Source organism: Anoplophora glabripennis, unplaced genomic scaffold, assembly GCF_000390285.2.
Source record: "Anoplophora glabripennis isolate ALB-LARVAE unplaced genomic scaffold, Agla_2.0 scaffold14, whole genome shotgun sequence".
NCBI classification, from domain to species: Eukaryota; Metazoa; Arthropoda; class Insecta; order Coleoptera; family Cerambycidae; genus Anoplophora; species Anoplophora glabripennis.
The window spans coordinates 1,013,614-1,036,943 of record NW_019416352.1 but is presented as its reverse complement, the minus strand read 5'-3'; the positions used below and the strand labels follow the sequence as shown (position 1 = coordinate 1,036,943).

Sequence of the window (23,330 nt, the reverse complement as noted above, 5' to 3'; positions counted from 1 at the left end):
AAAAAAAAGAGGATAATCCTGAAGCAAAGTGGATTGCAAATATGTCCCATATAAAAAATTAATCTCACCATCAAGTAAAATATTTGCTGTTTCAACGTCTATGTTTACTAAAACATCTGTGCCTCTAAAGTTTAAATTTAAACTGACCACTTCCACAGCCGTATCAGAATCCATCATTTTGCTGAACGATTTTTATCCTCATTCAAACAAAATGTCAAAAAGAAAAAGGTTAAGTTACCGGCTGACAATACTAGTTGAATATACCAACAGAATATTCAGCTGAAGGGTGAAGAGTTCAGTCATTTGATCTAAACTTGTGACGTCACATAGTAGTTTAAATGACTGACTATTCTCGCGAAAACGTAATATTCACTCATACTACACATACTACAACATACGACTTCACTCGCGAAAAAAAGCCTATTATTATTTCAAACAAATGGACCCTAATGACACTTAACTAAATATTGACAAATATTTATGGAAAAACGGTAACGTGTCAGAAATCATACACCACCGGGCGGCAGTTTAAAAACCAAACGACGTTTGATTAATGCGGCCGCTATTACCGACCTGTAAAAGGATTTCTCCCCGGCGATTAACAAATATAACGCTACGTAAATAAAACATTATGCGTGTCCCCACGCCGATCGAAATGCGTTTTTAATAACGCCCGGTATATACTCCCGACACCGTAATAATGTACAAATATGGTTCGAAACGATAATGGAGAATTGATTGGTGTACGGAGTCGACGTCCCTATAAAGTTGATGGCTAACAAGACAGCTGGCGAGGGTGTAAAACCACAGAAATTTACGCTGTGGCGCGCACATGGCGGTTTTTGTTTGAGGCATTACGACCCTTTGGCCTGAGTTTACAACAAAAACGTACCGTAATTTTTGCTCTGTTCGGGCGAGTTCCTTCTCTTTCTCACCTTACGAGCTTAATTAACGAAATACCGAACATTTTTATTGCAAAATGGCTAAGTCTTTATTCAAATCAACACAATTTTTTGTTAAAACGAGTTGTGAAAACAAATGATGACTTTTGACATATTGGTTGTTTTGTTTTTAAGTTTGCTAGCAATTTCACAGCCTTCCTCGCAAGAAACTGGATCATTTTAGTTACTTATCACAAAAACCGTCAATAACAGAAAAAATAAGAGGGAAGTGAAATATGGATAAAGGGTAAAATTCTACAACAATTTTTGATTAAATAGACCGGGTGTTCCATTTAGAAAAACCAAGTTTTGGCGGTTCAAAGTTTAGCAAAATCGACAATAAATTTTCACCACTCTGTGTCAAATTAAACAATTTTTAAAGTAACTGTAACAAAGGATAGACATTCCCCTATCTCTTTCAAATGTCAATACTTTAGCTTGCACGATGTAAAAAATAGGAAATTTTTGAATTAGGCTACCGAAAAGCAACTTTTTTTGATAGAATTGAAATATCTCGAAGACCATTAGAGATAGATATAAGGAAGTTTGATAAAAGTCACCCTAAAATTACACGTAGAATCCAAATATTTCATATAAAATAAGCAAGTCGATGGCGACTTCCAGTATAACCGGAAGTGCCACAACAATTGCATTATTTTATTTTAAAAGAACACCTCCGGAAACCCCAGGCCCTAAATTTTCAAAATTCATATCGAAGTAGTCTCTGAATTCACAGAATAAAAGTGTAGATCCCTAGATTTGGGCGTGGTCCGGAACATTTTCAAAATTGCAAAAATTTTAAAAAATACCTATTTTATCTGAGTTTTTTACTTAGGTATATCTTGGAACCTATGCATTTTGGAAGAATATTGAAGATGAAAGAAGTTTTAGAATTGAATCTTGCATAATATACCTACTGTGAGTTAAAATTGTTTAAATTTATTACCGATTTTGATAAAAAAAACTTTAGAGCAAAATAAAATAACACACCAAATTTCATTAAAATCGGTTCTATAGTTTTCGCAAAATAATTTTTTGAATAAAATTTTGAAAAAACATTTTCAAATTTTCAAAATGTTGCACAGCCTCAAATAAAGCATCTAGATACTTGAAAATTTTTTCACATAGAAAAAACCGCTCAACCTCTCAAATGGTTTTTGAAAAATTGAAATCGGTTGATTAGGACGGCCACAGTAAATTTTTAAAGTTAACACTCTTTTATTTATCAATTTGCAATTTAGTCTTTTTCAAAAATTATAATTTTAAAGTTTTATTTCTTCTTAATTTTATCCGTATTTAACAAAAAAAAATTAATTTCCAAATATATTTTTTTTCAATTTGTTTAAACAAAGATTATTTAAATAATTGTAATAATTATAACTAAATACATTCATCAATTTTTCGAAGGCTCTCTACCAGAGATCTAACTTATCCTGAAAATGTATGCGGAGAAAAACTTGAAAAATAAGGAGAATTTGGAAAAATTGAACTTTTATTACAATCCAGGATATTAAAAGTTCTAGTCACTTTGTTTGCCAATATAAATTTATCATATATTTAATAAAAAATAACTTTTAGAAATTATTTTAATAAACATATCATCAGACCATCTTCTGTTGCTCTGGAATCAAAACATTTGGAAGCATCAGAAATCTACTCAGATGACTCAGAGTCAGACAATATCTAAATGAACTTACAAACAACCCCTGAACCCACATTTTTATTTTGCTTTTATGCCAAGATATCAAGGTAAAGTATACTTGCAATTGTTTTTTGAGTTGTATAGAATGGATATTTTGTTTCCCTTCGTCGTTCAATAAAATATTTTACTTATTTGCATTTGTTATATTATGCTTAAGATCGACTAATTTGCGATTTGAAGAATATCCAGAATATAAAAGTTTTAATAGAATATATCACAATAATATACACTAAAACCGCTGTATCTTTTCCATTGCGTCACAAGCAATATTCGTATGAACTAAGATGAAAAATCCTAGTCAAATTGGAATTGAAGTTGAAGTCAATTGAAATGTCATGTTAACAATTCCCAAATCTAGATATCTCCTACATTTTAATACTGGTATTACTGGTTAAGAAAATATGTCAAAAATCGATATTTCAACGCTCAAAGAATAAAAACAACAGTTAGTACTTAGACGCGATCAAAACAACAGTCAAATTTTTAATGTGAATGTCAGCTCTGTTCTGTTTTAACTGCGTTAGTCAAAATGCAGTCTAAAACTAATACCCAACAAACGTCCACCATTTTCTTTCACTCTAATACACATATAACGATTATTTGCGATAGATTGAGACTATTTTTTCCAACTTTGAGCTTGGGAAAAATGATATTTTCCCACTTTATGATGATTGTATTATCATTAGAACTCAATTAATACATTGAGCCAGTTTAGCTAATGTGCCTTTTTCGTATAAAATATTAAAAATTTTATTAGAAAACGCAGTTGAGAATTAAAATGTACTCGAAATTTTAAAGTAATTGGTCTAGTTTAATATACATATTTTTTTAATTTTTGTATCTTGTATAGGTAAAACTCCTTTTTACAGAAGAAATAGCGAATACATTTATTATATTTTTCGTTTCGCTTCGTATTTTAAATAACAAGTCCTTCATTGAATTCAGCGAGATGGTCAGTCCGACACTGCACTAAATCGGTACTGTTTTTGTAAATTAAAAAATTTCTTCCGCAAAAAAATAAAACGCGTGCGTCAAGTTTTCTAATTACATACCTATATTATAATAACAGTTTTTTTTCAACTGTTAACACATTCTATTTACCGTTAGGAAGTTGAACACTGTACATTCAAATTGTATTAAGAATTATTTCTGATTGAACCACTTTACACAAATGAAATTTGACTCCTTTATAAACTTTGACAACTTAATTTTAATTCCTATATGGTACCCAGCTTTCTGGAATTCCCGAAAAATTAAGGAGCTTAAAAAGTCCAATCGGACATGACATTTTCGATATTATTATGCTTAACTGCCTGAATTCTTATTTATTCACTCATAATATGCAATTTCCAAGACACATGAATTTTCCTTGAACTTACAACAATTATAAAAGTCAAATAATTCCAAGAAAAAAATCTAATCAATTCTGAGTCATATGGTTCTCTCTCACGAAAGTTTAGCAGTTATTGTATCTAATTTTTAATTCAAATGGCAAAAGATGTTCAAAGTTCTTCCACTTTAGAACGACATGAAACTTTCCTTCTTTGAACATGAAACAAATTATACAGGGTGTAAATATTTAAGTTCTTTTGACCGGAAATGCTTCGTTTCTGAGATACAAGGTGTTGAAATTAAAATTAAACAAAATCTTTATTACAACAGCTGCTGAAAGTGACTACCTCCGACATTAATACAAGCTGTAAGTGCTGCACAAAAATTAATACCAAATTATGATTTTTCACCTCAAAAAACCACCGGTTACCAAATTTTGTGCGAAAAATTTAGTTATTTAAGAAAATCGAAAATGAAATTTTAATTTCAACACCCTGTTTCTCAGAAACGAAGCATTTCCAGATAAAGGTTTATAGGTATAAACTTTTTTCTTAGAATTAACTCAGAAATACCCCACTTAAATGTTTTACTTAGGTTACACCCTGTATATTCTTTAATTATTATCAATGTTCATTAGGTATATGATGTATAGTTGTGATATTAATATTTTTGCAAAATATTGGAAATTGAGATGACTGTCAACAAATATGTATAATTGGTAGTTAGATATTTGTCTTAAATCATCTTTCTTTCAGTTCCCTTTTTTCTTTTAATTCTAGAGAAACCAAGATTTTTACAAAAATGATAGTATCACATATTTGATACAATAAATGTAGGTTGTTAATAAAATTCGATTATCTCAAAAACGGTACAAGTACTGAAGTACGGTATACCTTTTTTTTAACAAACTGAGAGAGGAATCGAACTGTGACAGAAAAATATCAAATTTGGAGACACTGTCAAAAATGTATAAATTTAAATGGATCATTTTGTCTGCTCCTGTATAATTCAGACTTATTGAATATCAGTTTAAACTTAGAAATGAACATTACCATGAGTTACTTTAATTGCCCAAATTTCATTGTTGTCGTGGTAATGACTTATAAGTTATTATTGAATTTGTTTTTCAAACTTCTTTGAAGGTGAATAACTTCACAACGAAGCCCGATAGGAAAAAAATATGTATTACAATTATTTTGCACCTCTGTACACCCCTTCATTTTTGACATGACCTTTCCGGACACCCTGTATGTATGTATAGTTGCAGGTATGAAGTTACCATGATTGAAAGCAGCGTAATTATTTATAGAAATCGAAACGATTTAAAAAACGAGAGTAAATTGGAAGATTTATTGTACTTACATGCTTTACTCTGTTTGTAAATAATTTATCTATGGTGTTAATTAGACACTAATAGCTATATTAAATTAAAAATATAAATTTCTTCCTGTTTAATTGAACACATCTAATAAGTACTTACCTTGTACCTATACTAAACCTCACATTCCTAATTAGAGTATATTAGATGACAGACGAGATAAAGATTTTTTAATGGCTTAATTTAACAAGTAATTTCCTGTTCTCGTACAAAATTCTAATTATCTGAAAGTGAAATGGTAATTCGACCGCGAAAAACAAAAGAAATGAAGCATTAATTTGTTAGGTGTTGGTAGATGCGAACTAAGATAAAATATGAGTGTTACCGAATTTACAAACATTTGCATACACGCACTATTGTTTAATAATAAACTGAAATGTTGGTATAAAAAAAATGGATGAGTCAAAAAAATCTAATAGTGAAAAGAGTAGCCATAGTCAGTATTAAACCATATCCTGTATTCCGTAAAAGTTTTGACATGATTTTTTTGACTAAAAACATTGAAATTTAGCTGGACGGCGACTATTTGTCAAGTACTTGTTTCTATTATTGTGAGCCAAAAGCTAGAGGCAAAAGTCTTAAAGCATAATGAGGTAAATGGCACACTAAATGGACCGTATATAATCATTATGAAATATATTCAGAAACACTAACCTCAGTTTTTGCAGGAACAGTTTGATAAAATGTAATGCATTAAGGACACCTTTCAGGACTGCGTGATATCCAGGAACATCATCTCACAATCAGTAGGCTGAGCCTTGGGTGCGAATTTAATAGCTTTTCATTATTACAAATGTAAAACATTAACTTTTTCTGGGTAAATCTTGATTTTTAATAAACCTTCTTCAGTTAAATTTCAGCCTTTATATAAATAAAATATTTTCAGAAATTGGGATTTGTAATACACAATGCTGGAGAATTTTCAAATATTGACACCATAAATGAGTGTCAGATCGGGCTATAATATTGTTGTCTTATTTGGGCACCAAATTACGCAAACTATATAGACTCATTGGAGAGAACATAATGAAAATTCCTAAAATATTTATAGGACAAAGATACTAACATACCTACTCGTATTCTCTCCTGTACTGCTTGAACAGTACGAATACGAATATTTAATGGTTCGGCGTATATGCAAAGTGTTATTTTTCTTTTTCAAATTTCGACTTTTTAGAATGGTTACATAATCTTGATTTCAGTATGCCTAGAGCTACTATTCGATCCATAGAGACTTAAAGACATAAAACTAATGTACTTCACTACTCCCCTTTATCTGTAATGTGCCGAAATTATGCAACTATGTAAGTCTAGGAGCCAGATAGGGTTCCGTGGCCAATCAGAGTGCCACGGCTGCAAACAACTTATTCTTAAGTATTTTGACCTGCTGAATCCAAAAAAAACTTGGTCGCAAAGCCTGAAAGTGGTCAGTTTAATAATTGTTATTTACAAATTAAATGTTTAAATGACTGTAAGAAGTTTATTTTTATAGCTAGTACAATTTTCATGCGTTAATAGTTACGTTTTCTCATAACAAACATATATTTTTTTGAAAATTAAAGAAAGATTAACTTTAACCAAAGTTGTTACAAATTTAGTGCAAATATCTTATATTTTCCGTCTCCGCGTGCTCCAATTTTACCATATCTCTGGTTCTATTGGACGACATCTCATTTTAAAGCTTGAACTTCCTTTTACAAGATAGGTCTATTCCATTAATTAATTAATTTATTTAACAATTAATGGTAGTTTAGAAAGTTGTGAAATTTCAACGAAAATGCTGGTTTTATTTGTTTATAAGGCTTTTTTTATTATTCAATTTCGAGGAAAAGCCAAAAGAGTTACCGGATATTGTTCCTCGCATCCTAACAATAATTTTATTCCTTATAGTTATTAGTTTTTCTTTATCAAAACCCGTGAAGAGACGCTCGATCGGAAGCTCAGGGTGCAAGAGCGCGACGTGTTATAAACTTTTATTATTAAGAAGTCACAAAGACTAAATAATAAAAAAGCACTAACAATTGATATAATTACTGATGCCTATAAGATTTACATAAATAATAACAATAGTTTAAAGATTTTAATTATTTTATATTTATTATTTATTTATTATTCATTATAGACATTTTTGGAGGTGCTTTGCCTCTGGCAATAGCAAAATGAGCAACATTTAATTTCTGCAGCCACACAAACATATGATCGAGAGCATACTTTGCATGTGCAATTAGTGATGAGTTCATCTGGTGGAGGAAGCAATATATGTATTGTTTTTAAATATTCTTCTGCCATTTTAATATTTGCTTCGATAGTGGTTTCAGGATAATCTATAAAATGAAACATAACATTTTTAAATATTTAAAGTACCGGTTATATGATTAATTTTATTAATGCCTTGACAATGACATTTACAAAGAACTACATTTTACCTTTTCCAAAATTGATCAAATAGTTTTGTAGGATCTCGATTCTGAAAATTTCAAATCGATATTTTAATTCATAAAGGTCACTCACAATTATTTTAATTTTCAAAGTAGTGTAGGTAGGTACCTATGTTTTCAAGCGACCTCTAAAAAATAAATATCAACGAACTAACAATTTTTTTTCATTGAATTTGATCAACAAAATAATAGAAATTAATCACGAGACACTTAATAAATGTCTCCAGGCAAAATTTACTACCGCACTGTGAGTATCAAATATTTATAATTTTTAAATTTTTTTAAAATTTTTTATTTTTTAGAGCTCGCTCAACTCTGAAAATTAAAATAATGGTGAGTGACCTTTAGAAATTAAAATATCGATTTGAAATTTTCAGAATCGAGATTTTTTTCAGCCTAGAAAATGATAAAATAACGGGAAAAAAATTAAACAAAAAAAATTTAATTTTTGACGATTTTGGAAATTTTTAAAAATCTTGAGCGACTTTTAAAAAAAATTTTTTGAGCTGATTTTTTGAGGGGGCTCTTAAAACATGATTAACTAACATATTTTCACAAGAGACGAACAAAAATCGTTTTTTTTTTTGACCACCCTACTATTATACATATTATTCTCCAAACGTAATTAGTAGCAAGTTTCTATATATTTTAGTAATTAGGCAGCGTTTTTTAAATTAGTACGACTCACCGAAGTAAAAAAATAATCCAAGTTATATCATTTTTACTGAAAATAGCAGGTAATTTACGTATCGGATTGTTAACGTGAAAATAACGAGCGTTCAAATAAAAACGTGGTCAAGTTGCTTCTGAAAATTTGGACGTAGGACGTAGCGTATAGCAAATGAACTTAAACGTCATCTGTCAAAGCGCTATATCGCCGCTATCAATTTGAATATTTTCGTTTTAAAAAGCGTTTAAAATGGTGTTTTCTCAAGAACAAAAAGTGTTTATCATAGAGTCCTACTTTAGAAATGGACGCAACATTGATGGAATATGGAAGTATTCTATTGAGGAATGTTTCATAGAATTTCAAAATCAATTTCCCGGCGTTGTTGAGTACAAAATTTTTCAAAGTGCTGTTCAGCGTTGTGTTAATGTTTTTCGTGAAACGGGCAGTGTAACAAGAAAAGAAGGAAGCGGCCGACCTAAAAAGCGGACTGAAGAATTAAAAGAAAATGTCCAACAAATAATGGAAAATGCGCCAAGAACTTCTGTACGTGTTTTATCACAAATGGTGGGAGTATCAGTCGGTACCTGCCACACAGTGTTAAAAAAAGATTTGCGTTTGTTCTCCTATCGTTTAACTTGTCAGCAAGAACTTCAAGAAGTTGATTTTCCGCGACGGGCTATATTTTGTGAATGGTTTTTAAACAACTACAGTGAACTTCATAATCACCTTTTTTTCTGATGAAGCCTGGTTTCATTTAAGTGGTTACGTAAACTCACAGAATATGATAATGTGGTCTTCCGAAAAACCAGATAACTTTTTTGTGGAGGGCCCTCTACACGCTCAAAAAATTGGAGTTTGGTGTGCTCTCAATCGAAGGAGGATTTATGGACCTATTTTTTTTAATGGTACTCTTACTGCGCAAAGGTATAGAGAAGAAATTATCGCTCCTTTTGTTAACCAGCTGGAAGAAAACGAAATTACAAACTTTTACTTTCAACAAGATGGCGCAAGGGCACATACGGCAGGCGAGACGATGAATATGTTGAGGGAAGTTTTCCAAAATCGACTAATAAGTCTCAATGCTGAACATGAATTTCCACCGAGGTCATGTGATATTACGCCGTGTGATTTCTTTTTGTGGTCTTACCTTAAAAACACTATTTTTGAACTGCCTATTCCTGATTTAAACCATCTGCAGGCTCGACTTATAGACAAGATTCGTGAAATTAACAATACCCCTAGCATCTTAGAAAATGTCTTTAATTCTTTGAGGAACAGGTGTGAAAAGGGCTTGGAACAAGGAAGGGGACACTTTCAGCAACTGCTTTAATTTATTGTTATAACAAGGAGGGGGACACTTTCCGCAGCTCCTTTAATTGTTTGTTATTGTTATCACGATTATTCTTTAAAATAAAGTTATATAGTCATTAACGTTATTGAAACTGACAGCTGCTATACAGCTCGTTGACAAATGAGGTTAAGTTGGTCGCTATAAGCTACTCCCTACGTCCAATGTGTCAGAGCCAACTTCGACAACGTTTTTATTTGAACGCTCGTTATAAACATTAGACTGTTGACTATTCCTGTTATATGTTTTTTAAGCTTTTGAAGAAGAAACTACATGTAATTTTAAAAATTATATCTGCTTTTATAATAAAGGAATGGTAATTCTAAGATTGTTTAAGTTTATTAACTAAAAGTTATTGCCTACTTAATAAAAAAATGATTATTGTCCTCGATAATCTATTAATGATTAATAAAATCTTTACTCTCTTTCCTTATAAGACTGTATGTACACAAACTGGAGCCGTTCCTGAACAATCGGGCGCGAGGCCTGTTAAAATATCAGTCCAGCGTAAATTATTAAACAACACACCTTGAAGCGTTGGCCGCTAGAGCAAGAGCCGCACTTGCCGTGGTCCCGTTTCGTGACTCACGCTGGGCGATATTTTTTGTACAAAATCCCGTCCTTAAGCAACAGTAATTTTGAATGAATAAATCATATACTTTTATTATTTATTTCTATTTTTTAGTTTTTACCTTACTAACAACATGCTTAGTAAACATCCAAAAGTTAGGGAACCACTGCACTGTCCTAATTTTTCCATACAATTGCAGCATACATATTTACTTGGCAGATATAGACATCACCGCCTGAGTAATACTACGCTCATTAGCGACCAAATTCCAAGTGGAAATCCGACCATTATACGACCAATTATCTGTAACAGTAGTTTCTGGACTAATTGGTCCCGAGTTGGATCAAGGGCGAAGCGGCGGCGGCGGTGGCGGCGGCAGCGTAACCGGAGGCACGTCGAATGTGTGACATACGCGCGGTCGGCGTAATTCGGGCGCAGTAACCCGAGAGCGGCGACTTTTCTAATTACCATCGCGGAGACATTGCTCGGTGACGCAATTGGGACCCGCGAAATTGGGGCCCGCTTCGAGGTCGTCCGAGCCAGCGGCGCACCTCAAGGTCTGTACAACGCTCCATCAGATACAGGGTGGACTCTCATAAAGGTTTCCTATTCCTAAAATTAACCGTTTTCGAGATATTTAATTTTTTTCAAAAAAATTGAGAGAAACAGTGACTCGCTTCAAACCATGTGTATTTTATAGTAAGACAGATAAAGCAACAATATTTATAGGGAGGACAGCTAGACCCCTAAGCTGCCCATCCATACTTTCAAATTGGTTTAATTGCATACAGGGTGCTAGAAATTTAATGCCGAGTTTAGTTAACTTCAAACCTTCATAAGTCGGGTTTTTTAAATGGAACACTCTGTATGTTTTTCTATATTCTACTATTTTTTTGTGTAATCACCTAAAATCATGTAATTTCTAGAGAGGATAACTGTGGAATTTTTAGCAAAACTTCAAAACAAACGACTAAACTGTCAATTTGTTGTTAGTCTCTTGCAGTGACAGTTTAATTTAGTGTTTATAAGAAAAGAAAACAATACATATTCAAATGCTGATATTTTAAATTTATTATTCATTCACGGACGTTGCAATGGGATTATAAGCAGAACATGTACAGTTTTTAATGAGACATATCAAAATTTGCCACCAATGAGCAGAAAAAAGTTAAGAAGAATTTTAGCAAATCGACTAGAGCAGGGGTCGGCAACCTTTTTTGGCTGCGGGTTAAAATCAACCACAGTGTGAATATTAAATGGACGTTTGGGTCAGTGATATTTTCATTTTAAAACAGTCTTTTAGTGAATAATAAGATACATTTTATTAAGAATATAATTACGATACGCTTTTAAACTTTAATTATTATTATAAAAACTAATAAAATTCTAATTATTATAAAAAGAAACATTTAGAAGTTACCTAAGTGAAATAATTATTATTATTTAAAAAAATATATTGCCAGGAACAAACAAAAAGCAAAAAAGAGGTTATTTCAAGATTGACGTACGCGCAAAAACAAAGCATCTATTTTATTTTTTTTTATTCTCAAAATATTCGTTTCATGTTTATTTTATAATTTATTTTTATATATTATACTTTTTTAGGAAATAAAGTGGGTCACTTGAAATTAGTAAATGGGTCACTCGGTGACCCGCGGGTCATAGGTTGCCGACTCCTGAACTAGAGTATGGTCGAATTTGTGCAGAAAGAATTTTACCAAAACCAATAACTTCAAACGAAGATAATGTAATAAATGTGCTAGCCTATTTTAATGTTCATTCAGAATACTCAACTCGTGCCGCAGAGTATGATTTAGGCATTTCACGAGCGTCCATTCACAGGATGCTAAGAACTAATGATCTGCATCCATACAAATTTAAGCTACCTTCTGCTCTTCATCCGGGTGACGCCGTGCAACGTGTACAATTTTGTGAAACGATGTTAGTGCGATACCAAGAAGATCCACAGTTTTTGCAACATATTATATGGACAGACGAGTCAAAATTTACGAGAGAAGGTATTTTTAATAGACATAATACTCATTTATGGTCATCTGAAAATCCCCATGTTATCCGGGAATGAAACTTTCAAAATAATAATAATAATAATAATAATAATAATAATAATTTATTTTCCTCAGAGACATAATATGTATAGGAATAGTCAAATAAAACTTACAAACTAAGACAAAGTAGGTAAAAATTCCAATATGGAATAAAAACATTTTTCCAATAAAAACTGCTTTAAAGCTTTCCTAAACAAATATTCACTTTTCAGCAATTTTAATTGGTTAGGTAACTTATTAAATAGTCTAGGACCTAAACAGTCGGGAGAGTTGGACGTTATTCTTATTCTAGCGAATGGAACATGTAAATTCGTATTGTGTCTTGTATTATACTTGAGGAGTGCATCACTTAAAACAAATTTACTTTTATTTTTGAATACATATAAGCAGATCTCAAATATGAACAGACATGGTAAAGGTAGAATTTTAAAATTTTTAAAAATATCCTTACACGAGTAATGACTGGGAACTCCTACCATACACCTTAAAATTCGCTTCTGTGCAATTAAAACATTTGAGGCTAATACCGAATTGCCCCAAAAACAGACACCATACCTCAGTCGAGACTCAACCTGGTCGTAATACAGACAAAGAAGGTGTTATATATGAAGAACTGTTCTGATATTTCGAAACAAATAGGTAATAGATGACAATTTAGATATTAGACTTTGACAGTGATATTTCCAATTGAGGTTCCAAAATAAATTTAGCGTAAATGTTTTTTGTCTAATTAAAGATAACCAAATTTCTTACCCTATCTACGAAGAAAATTTAAATGCCGACAGATATCTCAATATTTTGCAAACGGTTGTGGCAGATTTTCTAGATGGTTTACGTTTAGACCAACTAAGGAAGTGTTGATATCAATTAGACGGGGCTCCACCTCACTGTCACAATCAAATCGATCAACAGTTCACTGAAATGTTTGAAGAGAGATGGATGAGATGCCTAGGACCGTGGAATTGGCCAGTGACGTCTCCCGACCTCACTCTATTAGATTTTTATGTTTGGGGAGTAATAAAGCAAAAAGTTTATTCTGCACCTGTTGCTGTTAATTTTTTAGAATTTTTTTTAAATTTATTCTGCTTATTGGTGGAAAACTGGGATGTCTCATTAAAAACTATAAATGTTCTGCTTAGAATCCCATTCCAACGTCTGTGAATAAATAATATAAATAACTGATGACAGTTTAGTTGTTTGTTTTGAAGTTTTGCTAAAAATTCCACAGCTATCTTCGCAAGAAATTACATGATTTTAGGTGATTACACAAAAAATAGTAGATATAACTTAAAAACTAGAAGAGATTGGTATACCGTTCGAAGGAGAATAAAATTGTGTATCAGAATATAGAAAAACATACAGGGGGTTTCATTTAAAAAAACCGACTTATGAAGGTTTGAAGTTAACTAAACTCGGCATTAAATTTCCAGCACCCTGTATGCAATTAAGCCACTTTGAAAGTATGGATGGCAAGCTTAGGAGTCTAGCTATCCCCCCAATAAATATTATTGTTTTATCTTTCTTACTATAAAATACACTGTTTCTCTCCATTTTTTTGAAAAAAATTAAATATCTCGAAAACGATTAATTTTAGGAATAGGAAATCTTTGTGAAAGTCCACCTAAAATAACACCTAGAATCCAAAATTGCAATAATATATAGAGTGTTACGTTTAAAATAAGCAAGTTGATAGCGATTTCTGGTATTATCGGAAGTGGTACAAGGACGCCATTATTTTAGTTGAGGAGGGCATGCCCAAAAACCCGGTATCCCAAATTTTCAAAATTCAAATCGAAGTAGTCTCTGAAATAATTCTAATAGCATGGCTAAAAATAAATCGATTGAACTAAACTTGCCTTAGCCCAAAAATTGTCTTCACCTTAAGTGCTGCAACTTGTGGGCTTAGGCCACCTCTGGTTACATTAAAAAATATCCCTTCATTCATCATTAAAATCATCGCTTTTCATATATCCCACGAAATAATTTCCTTTTTCTTGTAATTTCCTCTAACCCTTTGAGAAGTCATATTAGTTAACATTTTTCCAATTTTTTTTTTATGCAATTAAATTTAGAGCACCGTTGCCGACACCGCTGCTCCGCCGCTGGCTTTAATCAAGAGTATAATGAAAAGTTGGCGCCTACGTGTCGCTAGCAGACACGCACAGCCACACAAAAAGAAATAAAAACTAGCGAGTGGCCGTCATTACCGAGAGGTCTCTACTAAGAAGGCCTAATGGTTGGAACGAATGGTCATTTCTTTATGATCCGGTTAACGTCTATTTGAATACGCCGCGGTTCGACCGCAAGGGTACGTTAATCGGGTCGTATGGGAGGCCGGAAGGATTTTCCATTCGTTACTGCAGAGTTATATTTTTCTTTGAAAAATAATGTGTTTGACGGAATCATTAAAAAATAATCTCTTCTTAAAAAGAGTTTGTTTCGGCAGGCTGAATTTATCACTATAGATGCTAAATATTATGTACAATAACATATTAGTTTCCACAGTAATAAAATTGGGGGGAGATTGTTTACAGGGTGGTTAATTGTATAATTTTTACGTAAATTCACGTTTTCCGCTTATAACTTTTTCCCGTTCATTTCCACAAGAAAACAGTAAGGTATTTTTTTTGGTCTTCAAAAGACCTACAAAAGTAGCCCTCGAGCGTCAAAATATATTGAGTAGATCAAAAGTTATAAACAGAAGAAGTTTATTTATGACTTTTGAATTAAACATTTATAAACTGCGTTATTATTACCAAAACGTTTTGGCATCGCCTCCTTATCACTGTCTAATAACTCACACGAAATCTGAAATCGGTAAGTTGAATAGTTTTCAAGTTATGGCCTTATAAACAAATTAACTAATTATTAGTCTGGTCGATCCCGAGGATCTGCTGAAACAAAAAGTCGCGAAATGGTAATTTCCCACCTTATTTTCCTGGCATATATACTTGAAACTTAGTTCAAGAGCTAAAAATATTGCAACCAAGTCTGTGGCAATTGAATTAAAATTGTCATAATACATATCTTTAAGAAAAATAACAAAGACCGGTAATTTTAACCTTGACAATCTAGAAGCTAGTAGGTATTGCTCATATTGTACTACCTATAAGTACAAGGTATTTTAATAGTATCAGCTAAATGGAAATTCAATCTAAACATAGTAATTCATTTACAATCGCTACGTATCTTTATTAAACATTACATTCCTTGCTTTATGGGGTAATGATATTAATTGCTTCCTCCGGTTTTAATAACCAACAGTGAATTTTTGTATTAACGTATCATATATCTTTTAATTAACGTCTGTCTGAGAGATACATGTTTATATTTTAATAAGTAATTAGCCACGTTTAGATGTTTTATATTTAACAACAAATAGTCGATGATAAATGGATATTTGTTTTGCATTCCATATAGTCTTTTATAATTAAAATTAGTAGTATAAGCAAGCTTTGTATGCGGTTTGATTTATGTATATTTTTTAAACGATAAAAACTGTTACTGAATCGCTTTAATGATATTAGTCACATTTCATTGATCCGATAAAATCTTAACACATAAAAAGAATATACAATGTTATACCTACTACTGATGTTTGTAATCCAAAATTACTACAAATATATACAGGGTGTCCGCAAATTTCGCCGACAACGTTTGACTGCACATTCACGACGATAAATAAATACGATCTACGAAAAAAAGTTGAATAAAACATTTTTGGTTTTTGAGTTACAAGTATTAGTTTTATTTTTGACAACTTTGAAGGCCTGTAATTCAAAAAAACAAATTTATTTAACTTTTTTTCCTAGATTTTTTTTTTTGTTATTTATCGTCGTGAATATGCAGTTAAGCGTTGTCGATGAAATTTGCGGACACCCTGTATGTTAATGAATTTTTTCCTATCAGTAAATGATTCATTGACAAAATTACAGGAGATTTTAATTATACTGAAATTTCAAGTCAGACTATTTATAAAATATATTAAATAAATTAAGATACGAAATCTTGATCAGCAGAAATATTTTTTGCAATTAGAATAATTATTTTAAATACCCCCGGACTACTATCACCAACACTACGAAGAAACATTTTTGGAACCACTGATTCCATCGCTAGCTCAGCTCGCTCTGGGGCCTTAAGGTGTTATCATGTTTGTTAATTTGTTGTTACTGTTCATTTGTATTTATTAAAGTATCAGTTTAAGAATTCAGCGGAAAAAATTCTTTGTGCAATATCGCCTGTCAACTTTTTGATTCATTCTCTTTAAAATAATCTGTTGAAGAGCATTGTACGATGATTTATTACATTTACATTTTTTGATAAAAATATTAATTTTTGCGAAAAAAATATTATTAATTTAAAAAGGTGAATAAAAGGCAAAATTTATCCTATAATTGATTTTTTAGCAACAGTGACAATTTCAATAATTTGGATCACAATGAAAGAGCAAATCTCAGCGGTTTGAAGTTTGAGGGTTTCTTTGGGATACTTTTGAGGTTAAAAAAACCGAAAACATCCTTAGTCTATTAATTATTATTATTATTATTTCAATTTTAGCGAAAATCCTAAAATATCCAAATTTTTACCTTTTCTTGAATCAAGTTTCTTGCATCGAAAAACTAAAAAGGCTGGCAAGTGGTATTGCCAAAAAAAATTATTGAAGCCCATGGGTCCTTCTCCTCCTTCTCCTCCTCCTCCTCCTCTTCCTTCTTCTTCTTCTTCTTCTTCTTCTTCTTCTTCTTCTAGTGGTTGGTTTTAATCAGGCCTATTATGCATCCCATTACTCAATCCTATACAGCAAGTAGTTTTGTCCTATTTACCAAGTCCAAAAGCTTCCTTGCGACACTTTCCTCAGCTCCTTATCTTCCAGATAGTTTTTCCACGAACGTCATTCTACTATGTGTCCGTGGACCGTTTGAAAGGGAAGCAAGAATTTTGAAAAATTTTTTCCGCCGGATTTCTTTTGATTTCTTGAAGGTGACCAACGATAATATTTTTGACTTCCATATCCTGAAGCTAGAAACTTCAGACTTCAATTTGTTTTTTTTAATTGCTCTACGGCCATTTTCTGACAAGTTACAACCTTTTGAAAATCACCTAATTTTTTTATCTTTTAATTTTTATGGCTAGTTTCTTCATTTTACCTGAACAATTTTCTTTTTTTTATGAATGCGCTCCTAGGCTCAGTTTATTTCAGTCTAACACTCTATTAACTTAAGTAATCTGGGTATAGGATTTCCTTGTTATTAAACGTTGTATTAATTGGGAGATTTGTGTGAAATGATGGACGTGCAATCCTATTCGTATATCGAATGCCAGATAGCGGTAATAGATAAAACAAGAGACCTCTAATGGATGCTAATACCTGTGCCGAAGAAACCCAGTAGTACCCACTATTAACGCATGTTTTGTGATGGTTCTTCGACAGCTAAGCCGCCAATCACGCTGCCACTAGGCGTCGCCCGCTTTATCTCTCGGTATTGTGTCAAGAGTTGGGTCGAGATTCCGCCGAAAGGCCCATCGGCGATCAACAATAAAAGTCCTTAATATAATGGAAGACTTTCAGTAGTCAGCTCCTTTGAAGGCCTTCCTCCTGTTAATTACTTTTTGAACCCGCTGCCGCTGTAGAGGAGCGACTATCTCTAAAACGGACAGACGTTGGATTCGAGGAACTTGTTCGCTCGTGAATCGATCAAAAAGCTAATGCAAGTCACGGAACCAAATACAGGTTGTCGGTGGTGCAAGTCTCGTATGTGGAATATGTAGCAAAATTTTGAAAGATAAACATGACAGAAACATGAATATTGTATACAGGGTGTATCAAGAAAAATATATGCAGTCATAATTAATTTTTTTAAGGAACACCCTCTATATTTTGCCATTTTTGAATTGTACGATAAATTCTGAACACTTTTTGTATAACATATCATGTCTCTAAAAACAGCTGTTTTCGTAATAATGACGTTTGAAAATTGATATTTTGAAATACACACAAGTAATTAAATAAAATGTTTAAATTGGACAATATTGAACATTTTCTTAAAAGCAACAAAACACCAACCTGGTATGCTAAATTTTATGTTAAACAAAACAATTTTTTTCGTATTAATCGTTTTTCATTCCTTGACTCCAAAACCATTTTGATGTAGTATTTTGTGACAATAAAAATCAAACTATCACCGGCGTTTAGTGTCATTTTGTCAGTTTTACGTTTCATTTTAAGAATGCATTTATCTGAGAAAGAACGTATTGAAGTACTTATGATGATTGGTTTTGGAGACAGAGTGCATACTCAACAAGAAGTGTGTAATTTATTTAATGTAATTCATCCTGATCGACCTCCAATTACTAGATCTACTGCCAGCAAAATTGAATTGAAAGCTGAGCACGGCTACGTTACAGATTTACCTAAAGGAATACCAGCAGAAGTATCAGAAGATTCTAGATGTTTTACTACAAATTAAATAATCCCCATAGGACAATCTCCAGGAATTGTAATGTCTTCGGGATCAGTGTCACAAATACTCCAAAAAAATAAATATCATCCTTATAAGGTTCAATTGATACATGAACAGAAAACGATTTTGACCGAAGACAGTTTTGTGCGCAGATAATTGAGATGAATAATCAAAATATAGATTTCACCAGAAAGATTATTTTTTCTGATGAGGCTACTTTTGTTTTAAATGAACATGTAAACAGACAAAACTGCAGGTACTGGACAACTGAAAATCCTCGTTGGACACAAGTCAGTCACACACAGCATCGTCAAAAAATAAATGATTGGGCAAGTACTATCGGAAACCGAATTCTTGGACCTTATTTTTTGAAGAAAATTTAAATGGAGAACGCTACTTAGACTTTCTTAAGTTTGAACTCATCCCCGCTTTAGCTATTGTGTTTCCTAATCCACAAGATCCAAATATTCCTCATAATGAGATATGGTTCCCACACGATGGGGCACCTCCTCATTTTGCAATTGCAGTTCGACAGTTTCGTGACTTAACTTTCCCTAATAAATTGATTGAACGCAGAGCTCCTATTGAGTGGCCACCAAGTTCACCGGATTTAACCCCTTTAAATTTCTTCTTATGGGGTTATTTGAAATTTAAAGTTTATGTGAATAGATCAAATAATCTTGATGACCTGAAACAGAGAATACGCCATGAAATAAGACTTATTCCAGCAGAGGTAACTGAAAACGTTCAACGGGAAACAATCCTTGGACTACAGAAATGTATTGAAGTATACGGACAAAACATTGAACATTTATTATAAGGCAACTGTTATTTAAATACTGTTTTATGATTAAACATTTTGTTTTCCATTTATTACATTTCAAACATCATTATTACGAAAACCGCTGATATGAGGGATATGGTATGTTATACAAAAAGTGTTCAGAATTTACCGTACAATTCAAAATTGGCATAATATACAGGCCATCAATGATGACTGCAAATGTTCTTCTTGAGACAACCTGTATACAATTTTACTAATCGTCGTAAATCGTAGCGTTTTTTCACAAAATAATTATCTGAATTTTAAACGTATTTGTTCCTTTCATCATGAACGCATTATATACACAGAAAATACTATAATGAAATATTATACAATTGTGCCTATTCTTTATCATCATTATGATTGTTTAGACATCCAGGAAGAGAAAAAGAAAAGCTTTAGGAACCTTAAAAATACTGTAGGCAATACTAGTAATTAGTTTACTAGATTTGTTGTTTCCTTCTCCTTTTAAAGTCCTTCTCAATGACATCATTTGCTTTTATTAGAACATAAATGGATTTTAGGCCCTGTCCGCTGTTCTAGAGTCCAACGAATCTCTCGGCGATAATAATTCAAAGTATTAATCAATAGAACGTTATTCGGGACTACTCTGGGCGGCGGGGCTGGTAAATTAAGTCCATCAGACTTCTATTTCCTCTGGTCCTGCTGTAACCCTCTCCAAAATAAACATTTACATGAAAATGAATCGCCCAGGGGCTGCCGCTAAAGCCGCTTATACCTGCTAGAAAATGACTGCATAGGTAATTGGTGCCGAGAAATTGCTAACGTGTTTTAATGAAACCACTTCCGGGAAACGGTAAAAATGTTGCGTCGAATAGTGGATATATCATAATTGTCAATTCGTAAATGTTGGGTACATTTAAAATGATCGAAAGGGATAATAAATGTAGATATGAAGTGATATCGACAAGAAATGTTGTTGTACTTCCGTATATCTTTTTATTAATAGCTATGGTAGAATATATTTTCTGTAACCTACACAGTAAAAAAAAATTGATAATTCTTGGTTCAAAGTTGGTGCAATTCTATTATTCTTAAGTTAACTGGTAAAATAATGTTATAGTGAAAGTTTTACATATACATCTTACAAAATTTCATAAAATTTACAAAATATGACAGACAATATTAGCAAAAACTACTATTATTAGTAACTACTAAAACTATCATTAAACTGCAGAGTGACATAATTTTCCTAATCATACTTATTACTATCTTTTCCCCAAGTATTTTCCCCAAATTTTGCAAGTAAATACATGAAATTTGTTGAATAATTCAGAATAATTATTACTTTGGGTCGTTGGTGTCATATAGACGCAAAGTTAAGCCACATGCAGCTTATAGCGATATAGCGTCTATATGAGACCAGCGGCTAAAATATCAAAAACGATTAACTAAAGACTTTTTCTTCTTGTTCCAGGATCATCCAAGCCTTCGGGGGACCCCTCTGGCGATGCTAGCGGCGCAGTGCAACAAGCTCTCCAGTAAGTCTCCCCCACCTCTGGCCGACGCAGCCGTCGGCAAGGGATTCCATCCCTGGAAGAAGAGCCCCCAGGGCGCCCCATCACCCGGAAGCAGCGTCTCCTCCTCCAGCTCCCTGCCCCAGAGGTCCTCCGCGTCGAACCCGACGTACTCCAGGTCCGTAATGACCTCGTGCTCGAGCGTTCCCACAACTGCTTCCTATGGAAGCGACCTGTACTTCCCGGGAGCCACCACGCAGCCAGCGGTCGCGGACAACTCTCATGTTCACCACCACCAGAGCTCGCTGTTGGGAAAGGTGGAAGGTGCTGCTACGGCTCACCACGCCGCTTTGGGTTCGGTGTATTCGAGACACCCGTACGAGACTTGGCCTTTCAATACTATGTCGAGTGCTACGCACCATGGAGGAATTAAAAGCGATTCCGTGACGTCTGCAAACGCTTGGTGGGATGTGCACTCCACGGGGAGCTGGTTGGATATGAGTGGAGCGGCTGGAATGCACGCTCAGATGGCCGCTGCTAACTATTCCCCTGATTATTCCAGTTTGACTCACTCGCTAGCATCGAATCACTTGCTGTCCTCTGGACAGCACCTCCTGCAAGATACTTACAAGTCTATGTTACCTGGCGCGCAAAGCGTAGGTGCGTCGTTTGGTTTACACGCTGGGTCCGCACCTTCACCTACTGGAGGTGCTGGTGGTCTACCACCTCAAGTACCATCCCCTAGGTCTCAAAGGAGGTATACCGGAAGAGCAACCTGCGACTGCCCCAACTGCCAAGAAGCTGAGAGGTTAGGACCTGCTGGTGTCCACTTGAGGAAGAAGAACATCCACAGCTGTCACATACCTGGTTGCGGGAAAGTCTACGGTAAAACGTCACATTTGAAGGCTCATTTAAGGTGGCACACCGGCGAGAGACCGTTCGTGTGTAACTGGTTGTTCTGCGGTAAAAGATTCACCAGGTCCGATGAACTACAACGACACTTGAGGACGCATACGGGGGAAAAAAGGTTCGCTTGTCCAATTTGCAACAAGCGCTTCATGAGGTCAGACCATTTAGCTAAACATGTGAAGACCCATAATGGGAATGGGAAGAAAGGCAGTTCAGATAGTTGTAGCGACTCCGAGGAGAACAGTCAAAGCGACATGAACAACGTAAATTCCCCAGCTTCTATGAACCAGACACCTCCACCTTCGGCCAATATGGGGTTGGATATGGTGACGGGGATGGATGTGAAGCCTCCTGGCCTGGTTTGAGGCCGGTGGGGCCCTGCGCTGCTCTACCCCAGCTATCCCCGCTAGCGGGCGGGCCCCTCAAGTGACGCGACTTGTATAAATGTGTATATATGTGAATGGACAGAGCTTTAGTTATTACTACTTTCGCTTATTGAACCCATTGTATATATTATCTACTGGTCTGGTTGATGATGGCAGAAAATCCATGGAATGGGTAAAATTCGTCAAAATAATGTAGATGAAACAGACACGTAAGGTTTTATTAAATTTAAACATAAAGAATATTGAAAGACATACATATGTATACAAAGATAGTTCACAAAATTTGAATAGTATCGATTGTTTTTCATGCTTGGAGTGTTTTTATAGGGTATATAACCTCTGATTTTTGGGATACAGGGTGTCGAATTAAAAAAATGTATTCTTTTCCAATATATCTGAAGACTGGTTAAATTAACCTAATTAAAAGCAAATATTCACTGCATTGCATTGTTGCAAATATGCCAAACAGTGGCGTAGATACTGGAAGGGCGCAGAGTATTGTGGAAATCTATAATTATTGCACATAATTGAAATATTTCTAGGGAAGATATTTTCTACTTTATTTAAAGAACAGGCCATTTTCAAAAAAGCGTTTAAAATAGGTTTATCACACAGTTCAAAAAAATTAAAATAACTCTGGATCTATTTCACAAAATAATACATACATACAGATTTTTTTTTAAACATGTTTTAATTAGTTGAAGAATAACAGGAGCACAAATTTAAAATTCTACCAATTGCTTTTTGGATTGTATTTCTAATAACTTACTTTAGGTACAAAATTCGCTTTCTGAAATGAAAGACATCTTTTTCTTAAAGTGCTCTCA

General features: G+C 33.5%; 1 protein-coding gene across 2 annotated transcripts in view; it reads left to right on the top strand.

Moving 5' to 3' along the window:
- LOC108904070 (transcription factor Sp9) overlaps positions 1–23,100 on the top strand; it is a 257,297-nt gene extending 234,197 nt beyond the window's left edge. For both annotated transcript variants that reach the window (XM_018706472.2, XM_018706471.1), the window contains exon 2: positions 21,169–23,100. In XM_018706472.2, the coding sequence (XP_018561988.1) occupies positions 21,169–22,482 (1,314 nt within the window). In that variant the 3' untranslated portion in view covers positions 22,483–23,100. The remainder of the gene's footprint in view (positions 1–21,168) is intronic.
- Positions 23,101–23,330: the final 230 nt, after the last annotated feature.